Here is a 10,390-nt window from a genome sequence, read left to right on the forward strand (position 1 = left end):
TAAAAAAGAGCATAAAGAAAAAGAAGGGGGAAGGAATCTTGAAGGGTATTGAGAATGAGGGGCTTGATGAGAATCTTGAGGCTGAAGAGTCTTGCTGTTGAGATGTCTGATCTTGATGAATTCTGGATTTTGATGATCTTGAGGGCCTGTACTGGTTTGAACACCACACCGGGTACCGGCTCCTTTTTCTCTCTCTTTACCAAGTTTGGAGTCAATACCCGTGCTGCGCCTGTGCTGACGCGACGTGTTCCTTATTGTCAGGTGAGTAGCAATCTTGACCGAGTTTGGAGTCGATACCCGTGCCGCGCCTGTGATGACGCGACGTGTTCCTTATTGTCAGGTTCATATCCTTATACATGTGTTAAGTTAGCCCCCAGGGCCAGAGCCGGACGGCAGATGGGCGGACCATTTGGGCAGCCAAATGCCGTCCCCGATGCCCCGTGGTGTAGGTTGGTCGTAAGTTTGCGTCAGCGCTCGCGAGCCTCCGATCGACTTCGCCGACACCAGCCGACAATCGCCTCCAGCGGTCCCTTATGTAGAAAACAGAAGGTAAGTCTGTATCTCGACATCTTGTCGCTTCAAGTATTTGGATCGATTCTTTCAGAAGTCTTGCTAACTCGATGCTTGTTTGCCTATGGATCACCTAATTAGGAATGGCGACCATACTTGATCTTCCCAATGAGGTGCTTGAATTGATCTTCGAATATCTTGTGACGATCGAATTGGGATGCTTGAAAGATCGCGACGATCGGATAAAATGCGAAATATCGACGGCAAGGACTATGAGGGTGGTTTGCCGCATCTGGGCAGATTGGTTCTACGTCCGTCATTTATACAAAGAATTGCGATTCGAGAGTGAGGATGCTCACCGACAAAATGAGCTCATTGATCATCTCGCCACTCGTTTATCATCTTCCGTTCGACCGAATTGCCAAGTCTTGCATCTTCATCACCTTGGAGATCCTTCGGCATTTTATCAACCTGGAAGCAGAAGATCAACTACGGATGAAAAAGAAGGACGATCGAGCAGCGCATTTGACATTGTCGGATGGCTGGCCGATTTTTTCTCGGATTCGCTTACCGAAATCGAGCTAAGGTTCAAGGAATTTGTCTCGCTCCCCGTCGAAACCATTGAAGCTATAGGACGAATCAGAAATCTACGCGTGCTTCGATTGGGTCTTCATGATCCCAAAGAGCCAACCTTGAGGAAAGATTCAGTGCCGGAAACTCGGCCGGACTCACAGTGCCTGCGCTCGTTGATTGTTGCGGCCCAGAAACTCAAGACACTCGATCTGGCGCGCCTTGATCCTGTTGTTCTGACAAGCACTATTGGTGATGAACTTGCTAACCACCAACTCCCAGCGATCACTCAGTTGATCATTACCGAACCTTGGGAAGGCTCCTGTGCTGGATTGGTGAGCCTCGCTACTGCGCTCAAGTCTAGCATCAAAGTGCTCATGGTCTCAGGGATGTCTCGAGATAGCGGACAAAGGATTAAGCCGTTATTTGAAGCACTCAAGGACACGATTGAAGGTATCTCAGTCCGGCACAGCTCGACAGTTCACAACTCGACAATTCACAACTTGAAGTTTCCAAAACTGCGTGTCTTCGAAACACAGTATTGGTTTCAAAGCTTCTGCGATTTTTTCACTCAAAGCATACTAAAAAACTCCGAAATCGAGGTCATTGCAATCCCCCATGAAGAAGCCTGTTGTGATCGTCCTCTTGAATCCAATCTGTTAACGAAAATTCCCAAGTTAAGACGGCTAGTCTTTTATAATTGTCATCCTGATGACGTGGAATTCGAAGATGATGATTTGGCGGCTTGTAAGGCTCACGGAATAGAGTGTCTACGACTTGATCGTGACATATACATATCTGAGCTGATGGCAAGTTTGGCTGATCAACAGATGTTTATTGCACCCTAGACGAGAAACAACCGGAAAACTGACACTTGCTCCTGTTTTCTTGTTACAGGAACTATGAATGTCGACCTTCTCTTTAACTCACAAGACCCAGGTTTCACTAAACAACTGAATTTTCTGCTTTAGCTACGCCCGGGACCAAACGTTGAAAACGCCTTCTGCAGTATGAATCCAAGAATGTTATAAACCATACCTTTTGTTCAACACACCATTCAGAATAAACAGTATCTATCCAATGTCGAGTCAGCATTGTCAAGCAAGCATTAAAAAATCCCTTGGCTTATTTCTCAATGTTTATGTATGCAGCTGTTCCTTTCAAAGACAAATTCAATCCACTCTGACCTTTAAATGGAAACTTAACAAGCCAAAAGATGGAGTTTATTTTTGGATCAAGACCATCCTACTAGAGTTTTTTCAACTCACCCTTCCAAATTTTCTTCATATACCCCGTGAGAAGGCCCTCCTGGAGTCATCAACAAATAATCCAGACCATTTGACCCGACTTTCTTTGGGATCTCTGATGCCGTTTCCTCTTCTGTTTGTCCTGCCAAGGGCTCTCTCCTTGGCGATAGCTCTCAGACGTTCAAGCACTGCGTTCCCGCGTTCCCGGCTCCGGCCAACCATCAAGATTCTGCTAGCGGCAAGTTGTGCACAACGGAGCCCTATTCCGTTTCCAATCCCTTGGCCCTGGGTTCCACCTGAAACATTGCACTATCATCCAAGCATTGTCAGCTTGGAATGGTCGTGTCAGTCAATGATTGGGGCGGCATTTTACCACGAACTTAACACAAGTCCCTCCCTGTGCTCGCGGGGCGCGAGCACCCTCCCGCTTGCGGGAGGGACTTGTGCCTAATGTCCGATATTTGGCCTGAGGCTGCCCAGCCAAACATCTAAAAATTCCTTATATCCCCCATATCACCGTATACTCATTGGATTTCTTCACAGCCTCTGGCATCATTAGAATCAGATTTTCTTTCTACATATTCTGGTGTGTTTAACACAACACCTACCCCCATCCCTTGAAAAAAAAATTGTTGTAAAAGCATGGCTTGCGAGGCCTTGCAAGGCTGAAACCGTGAGAAAGTGTCTGTACTTGACCTGCAAATGGCCTGGCGGGTCTGTCACATTGCTCAGAAAATGCCCTTACAAGAATGGCTGCTGAGCGGCCAGTTCTTGATGAATTTACTTGAAAAAACATGTACAAGACAGCTGAGATCAAGGGCTAGACATGGCCAACTGGGATTTGGATTATGAGGTGATACCAAGTTGTAGGAGAGTTGTAAACACAAAATCACACATTTTCATTGAAAAACCCCGTCAGCCTCAGGCCAAATATGGGACATTAGTCCTAAGCCTCTCCTTCGGAGACGCTTCGCGCCTCCTCGGAGAGGCTTAGTTAAGCTCGATTTTACCAGTCACCACAACGGTATTGTTGCTCAGGTCCAATGCTGCATTCGCTTGGCTGGCCAGACAGAAGTGTGACGTCATCTTTGACCCTGCACACTCCATATCACAGTATTGTCACAGCAGGTGATCCAACTCCCCCCACATACTCCGCAGCTGTCTGCCGTGCCGGATGCTCTCGAGTCTCATCCCATCGGCTGCTCCTCAGCAAACGGTCGAAGGTAAGTGGCTATTTGTTTTGACACATTGTGGCTTTATGTTTTTGGATCGCTTCTTCGAAAAATTTTGCTGATGTGATTGGTTATCTAGAAGTTCATCCGGAATGGCAACCATCCTCGATCTTCCCAATGAGGTGCTCGACATGATCTTTGAATATCTCGTCACGTTCAAATTAGGATCCTTGGCACATCGTTACACCCGGATGCTATGGGAAAGATTGACGGCAAGCACTTTGAGGCTGGTTTGCCGCAGATGGGCAGAATGGTTCTACATCCATCACCTGTACAAAGCATGGCGATTTGTTAGAGAGGAGGATTCTAACCGACAAAACGAGTTTGTTAACCACCTTAGCAAACTTTCATCATCCTCCCTCCGACCGAAATGTCAAGTCTTGCATCTTCATCACCTTAGAAATCCCATACCCTATTATCAACTTCGGAGCAGAAGGTCAACTACAGATAAGAAAGAAGGACGATCGAGGAGCGCTTGTGAAATTCTGGAATGTTTGGCCGATTTGTTCTCGGATTCGCTTACCGAAATCGAGCTAAGGTTCAAGGAATTTGTCTCGCTCCCCGTTCAAACCCTTGAAGCTATCGGACGAATCAAAAATCTACGCATTCTTCGATTGGGTCTTCATAGATCTAGAAAAGCTATAGGGGCAAAAAATCGGCCGGACTCACATTGTCTGCGATCGTTGATTGTTGCGGCCCAGAACCTCAAGACACTCGATCTGGTGCACCTTAATCCTGTTGTTCTAACAAGCACTGTTGGTAATGCACTTGCTAACCACCAACTCCCAGCGATCACTCAATTGGACATTGCCGACCCTTGGGAAGGCTCCTGTGTGGGATTCGCGAGCCTCGCTACTGCGTTGAAGTCTAGCATCAAGATGCTCAGTGTCTCTGGGTTTTCTCCGGATAACGCACAAAAGATTAAGCCGTTATTTGAAGTGCTTAAGGATACAATCGAAGGTATCTCAGTCGAGACCAGCTCGACACTTGGCCAAGTTCTCAGCCTGAAGTTTCCAAAACTGCGTGTCCTTGAAATTCAAGATTGGGATCGACCTCTCTGCGATCTTTGGACTGAAAACATCCTCCCATACGGCCCAATCGAGGTCTTTGCAACCGGCATTAAACCAGCCCATTATCAATTTCCTCTAGAATCCGATCTGTTCACATACATGCCCAAGCTAAGACGGCTAGTCTTTCCTCTTTGTGCTTGTTGCAACAAGCAATCAATCCCAGATAATTATCTGGCGGCTTGTAAGGCCCACGGGATCGAATGCTTAAAATTTGGTCCTGGCTTGAGGATATCTGAGATGATGGTAAGATGGGCTGATCAACAGAAATTCATTGCACCAAACAATAAAAATAGCGGACAAACTGACAGTTGCTCCTGTTTTGTTAATCCAGGAACTATGAATGTCGACTTCCTGTTGTCCTCAAACTGACCTGGTTTTGCTCAAGAAACTGGACTCTCTGCTCCAATTAAACATGGACCCAAAACATAGTATTTCAAGCCCATATATGTAGAAATTCACTCATTATTATATCAGAATCAGAATCTACAGGCCAAGTTATCCTGGGTCCCATCTTTATTACATATACCTAGCCAAAATATTTCTCTCATTTTGCTCTTTTATTCACTATCTGTTTATACATGACTACTTCTCCATGTGAATGGTAATCACTGGGTGTTGCCTATCATGGAGGAAGAAGATGGGCTCAAGCCAATTCCTCCTCCCATTCTGGAGGCTAAGTTTACTTCCCAAGCTGGCCAAAGCTGTTTTATGCACATACAGAATGGCCTGTTAATCTATAGCCAGGGTCTTGCCGCTCAGATGAATCGGGCCTTTGAGAATTTTTCTTCTTTTTGTTCTAAGTAATCAATAAAACACGCTCCTTAAATTTGTTTTGCTCTCTGGCCTTGTTTGTGTAGTGCACTCCAAAAATTCTTGGAGTGAAGAAGTATGCACTCCAATTCTTGCTTGAAAACATGGGTGGGGGGAATTATCTTGGAGTGCGTGGAGTGCACAGCCGTGCACTCCAATTTCTGGGCAAACTCAACTTTCTTGGTGTGCATTCACCTGCACTCACATGCACACCAATAACTTTGGAGTGCACACTAATGCACTCCAAAATTGGTGTGCATGTAGTTTTTTTTTAGTAGTGCCTCAAGGCTGACCCTAAAAATACTATCTGTAATACCCAAACCCTGCATTTTGTAGCTCATGTATTTTTGATCAACACATCATCCCATTTACCCTTGTCAGTAGTATTCACCAAGTTGCCAACCAGTAAGGAACAAGAAAAACCCCCGGCTTTATATGTCAATGACCATATTTGTGTTTTTCAAAGTCAAATTTAACCTATTTTGCTCATTGTTTGTAAATGTAATCTTTCAGTCACATCCGCCTTCCAGTCAATCATCAAACTTGTGATAGAATCAGATCATGGACAACATTGCCCTAATGTATGGTCCTCCAGTCAATAATTAGATAACCCCGTCAACAGTGCCAGCATTGCTACCACTGATGACACAACTTTCTTCATATTTCTCTACAAAGTGTGATATATATTTCATGGTAGATAAGTGATTTTAGAACATGATTTATTTTAAATTTGACCATTATATATACCAAAAGAGCATCAACGGTAAATACATATTAGTTGTACAAAAAATAAAAGCCTAAGTGCAAGTTGGATATATGTAAAGTATGTGGATGCCATCTGAAAAACGCTGTTCAAAACATACTACGAAGCTTCTCAAACACCTTTTCTCGGTTGGCTTGGTCGCGATTGTATTGTCCCAAGTCAATCTTCTTCAAGCGCTCGTTGAAGAGATAGCCGTCCAACTTTCTGGCCTCTGGGTTGGCTGCAAACTGTCTCATCCCCCCGCCCGACGCCAAGAAAGAAAATAAAAAAACAAACCAGATTGAGTCCCGAATCGAGTATCTCTAACATAGAGAAAGAGAATGATTAAGAGGAAGAAAAGACTCAAACAAATAATGGAATATCCGAGTAACTTGTTGGCGTGTTTCCTGCAATCTTCGCCAGGATCGGGCCAAACACTGAACCCAATTGAGGGATGGGGAATGGGAGCCCTCGATTGGCTGCCGCGTTAGTCTGCACAAAGCCTAAAGTTTTATATTTGTAAATATTCACATTTGCACATTAGCATACTCTCACTTGAGTGGCGTAATCTCTATATAAGAGCCGGATATCCTGACCTGGGAAGAGGTGGTAGAACTTGACCGATGGATAACGGCGGTTGAATTCCTACAGAGCAAGATATATTGATCGGCTCGGATTAGAGTTGGGTGAGACAAAGAGCGGCTGAGCAGAGCGGGAACAAACCGACCAGAGTAAATGCGTCGGTCAGAGTAGAGTCACGTTTGCCCTGGGTGATCAACATCGTCGGCCTCCACGGATGAGTTGCATGAAGTTTCTTCAACGAAAGGTCTTCAAGGTCGAGCTCCGAATAGCTCGAGCCCGGCGATAGGATCGAGACGACGGTACTCTCGTTCTTCAGCGTCTTTGACTCTGCGAGCAAGTAACTCAAGCCGAACCGAGATAGGCAATGGACGACGAGCGACTTTTCGTATCTTTTCCCTCGGAAAATGTTATGCTGCTAAGCAAGTGCGACTCTCCCATGTGGATGCCACCTGATTTAACTCACCCTTCAGAATTTTCTTCATATAACCCGTTAGGAGGCCCTCCTTGAGTCATCAACAAGTAATCCAGACCATTCGTTCCGACTTTCTTTTTGATCTCCGAAGCTGTTTCCTTGATTGTTTTGATTGTCCTGCCGAGAAAAACGAAATTCAGACCAATGTTAGCCGGGGCAGAGTTGTGTAATTTATATAGCCGAGACGGAGCGGAAGGAGAAAAAAAACTCAACGAAAGATCAGCTTGGAGGAACTCGAATTGCTGCTTAGAATGGGCCCTTTCCGCGGCGACAGCTCTCAAACGTTCGAGCACAGCGTTCCCGCGTTCCTGGCTCCGGCCAACGATAAAGATTCTGCTAGCGCCAAGTTGCGCGCAACGGAGCGCTATTCCCTCTCCAATCCCTTGGGTTCCACCTGAGCCGTTCCGTCATCGCCCGGATCCAAAAGAGAGGCAGATATGCCATCATCGTCAGCTTGGAATGGTCGTGCAAGTCAATCACGCCGACTTCTGTGACTTACCCGTCACCACGGCGGTCTTGCCGCTCAAGTCCAGCGCTGCATTTGATCGGCTGGCTTCGACAGACATCTTCGTTTGACTGTCCTTGCTATTGGGATTTGGTTGGGAGTTCTTGAGATTGGCTTTGAGACAGACCTAAGACAAATCTCTCGAATGTCACACACCGAATGTGACGTCAGATTTGCTATGCAGCACTCTCTGTCACAGTGGTGTCACAGCCAAGCTTAACCAAGTCCCTCTCTGAGACCATCCGCACCGGGCACTAAGTTAGCCCGGATTAGGGCACTTAGTTCGACCCTGCAACTGCATCGGGTTGGATCAACCGGGGATCAACTTGACCCGGAGCTTGGTTTGGAGCTACATAGTGGGGTATAAATGTAGCCCCCACTAGTCCTCGGACTAACCTCTACAATGAATATGCATCATGCTCAATGGCATGAACTCTATGTGTTTAGGTGCCAAACACATACCATACAGGCACCTAAGAGCATCCGCATCCGTTGCTAGATTAGCCTGGGCTAACTAGCTTGGATTACAATTGGAATAGGATAATCCAATTGGCCATCCGCATGGGTGGGGATTAGCGGGTCCAAGGCTGTCGGAGGTTATGTGTTTAGGTGCCTATATGTTATGTGTTTAGGTGCCTATATGTTATGTGTTTAGGTGCCTATATGTTATGTGTTTAGGTGCCTATATGTTATGTGTTTGGCACCTAAACACATAAAGTTCATGCTAACAAGCATGATGCATATTCATTTTGGAATTAGTCCCAGGATTTGTGGGGTCTACATTTAGACCCCACTAGCTCCAAACGGAGCTCCGGGCTAAGTTGATCCCCGGTTGATCCAACCCAATGCGGGTGCGGGGTCGAACTAAGTGCCCTAATTCAGGCTAACTTAGCGCCCGGTGCGGATGGTCTAATGACATAATCTCTGACAGCCTTGGACCTCCCAATCTACACCAATGCAGTCGGCCACTCAGATTAGCTTACTCCAACCGTAATCTGAGGCTAGGGAGCTCTTGATCCCCCCAGGCTAGCAGAAGCCATCCTCCGTATTCCAACAACCTACACCAAGTATTGACGGTATAACACAACCCAACAGAATATGGCAAAACCAAAACCAAAGAAGACCGCTCCAAACACCCCCTCAGTGCCACCACACAAATTGCCAAACAAACAACCAGTGGTGAAAAAAAGAGAGCTCCAAATTGGCTCCCCAAAGAGGACTTGCAACTCTCAAAGAGCTGGATACTCATCTCAACCAATCCATTCAAAGGAAACTCTCAAACTTGCAACAAATTCTGGGAGCGTGTGCTTGCTGACTTCAACCAATATTCACCGGGACCGCCGCGAAGCCCCTGGGATAGTTCAATGCACATTTTTGTGAACAGTTTGCTGTTTACTAGCTGAACCTCTATCAACACTTTTTCATTGCTTCTTGTAGATGGGGACACCTTCAAAAAGCTTCCCTCAAGTTCCAGGCAATACACAAGCAGCTGAAACAAAATCCACCCTATGGTTCCTCTCCAGATGACTGGGTTCAAGAAGCAAAACATTGGTTCTTTCCGAAAGAGGATAAGCAGTTCGTGTTCAAACATGCATGGCGTTTTCTGAAGACATGCCCAAAATTCAATATGATGGCGCAGGGCAAGGCAAAAAATGGCACACCCAAAAAAGCTGCTGATGCAATTCAGCCTCCAATACAATTACCCGTGGATGCCTTGGAACCCGGCTCAACTAGTGCTATTCCGTCCGAGTCCCACCCGTCAAATTCATGGCAGCTTCCCATTGGAGTTAAAGCAGCAAAACACCAGATGGAGCAGAAGGAGTACATGGCAAAGAAGATGAAGCTTCTGGAGAAGTCTTCCAACAACGGACAACAGCAAACAATCAAAGCTTGAAAAGCAAATGAAATACAAAAAGTTCTAGTCAATGCAGACATCAAAAAGATGGAGATGGCTATCATGATGAAGAGCGTCAATGACTGTCCCAAAGAGGCCTTGCGCGAATACCTTATCAAACAGAAAGCTGAAATACTTGCCAAGATGAGAGCTGCAAAAGCTCATCGGGAGCAACTAAAAAAACAACCTTGTATTGATCCAGCCTTGGGACCTGCAATTCCTGAATCCTTGGCTCCAACTCCATTGGTCCCCTCCTCTTCTCATTGTCCCACTAGCAAACCCAAAGAGAATATCCCCTCCTCTTCTCGTCCTCCAACTAGCAAACACAAACAAAATCATAATGTAATCGAAGTTGAGGACAACACCAACAATGAAGATGAGGAAGATTCAGACCCCACTCAAACTCAAGACCTACCCAATTTGCTGATCAACCCAATCCTTGATCAATTATGATAGCTGCTTAAGTTTCCATCTGTTTCTTACTTGCACTGATCAAGATGTTTGCTGTTTTACTTGCTTGATCACAATTTCATGTTTCACTTCCATTGATCTCCAATTTGCACACACTCAAACATTGTTCAATGTTAATCACATGCAAAGAAATTTAGTGAAAGAAATAGTTTGATAGTAAATTCATTTGTTTAACCGCAACAAATAACTGAGAGTAAAAACATTGAGTAAAGAACAATGAAAAACAAGGAGATAGCAAGAGCAGAAATCAAGAGAAAAATATAACAACTATTCATCATCATCTGT

General features: G+C 45.4%; 3 protein-coding genes across 3 annotated transcripts; 2 read left to right on the top strand and 1 right to left on the bottom strand.

The window, feature by feature from the left end:
• Positions 1 to 653: 653 nt before the first annotated feature.
• On the top strand, positions 654 to 4,969 carry PtA15_7A347 (uncharacterized protein; the record flags this gene model as incomplete). The annotated part of the gene is made up of 4 exons (XM_053170945.1): positions 654 to 1,533; positions 3,442 to 3,550; positions 3,639 to 4,872; positions 4,961 to 4,969. 4 exons carry the CDS (start codon positions 654 to 656, stop codon positions 4,967 to 4,969), a joined length of 2,232 nt encoding a protein of 743 aa, XP_053022176.1.
• A 1,322-nt stretch (positions 4,970 to 6,291) lies between these two features.
• On the bottom strand, positions 6,292 to 9,522 carry PtA15_7A348 (uncharacterized protein; the record flags this gene model as incomplete). The annotated part of the gene is made up of 8 exons (XM_053170946.1): positions 6,292 to 6,429; positions 6,551 to 6,684; positions 6,778 to 6,826; positions 6,909 to 7,152; positions 7,227 to 7,352; positions 7,449 to 7,629; positions 7,735 to 7,867; positions 9,472 to 9,522. 8 exons carry the CDS (start codon positions 9,520 to 9,522, stop codon positions 6,292 to 6,294), a joined length of 1,056 nt encoding a protein of 351 aa, XP_053022177.1.
• A 166-nt stretch (positions 9,523 to 9,688) lies between these two features.
• Positions 9,689 to 10,087, top strand: PtA15_7A349 (uncharacterized protein; the record flags this gene model as incomplete). The annotated part of the gene is made up of 1 exon (XM_053170947.1): positions 9,689 to 10,087. The coding sequence occupies one exon, from the start codon at positions 9,689 to 9,691 to the stop codon at positions 10,085 to 10,087; it is 399 nt and encodes a 132-aa protein (XP_053022178.1).
• Between the last annotated feature and the right edge of the window lie 303 nt (positions 10,088 to 10,390).

This window comes from Puccinia triticina, chromosome 7A, assembly GCF_026914185.1.
Source record: "Puccinia triticina chromosome 7A, complete sequence".
In the NCBI taxonomy this organism is placed as follows: Eukaryota; Fungi; Basidiomycota; class Pucciniomycetes; order Pucciniales; family Pucciniaceae; genus Puccinia; species Puccinia triticina.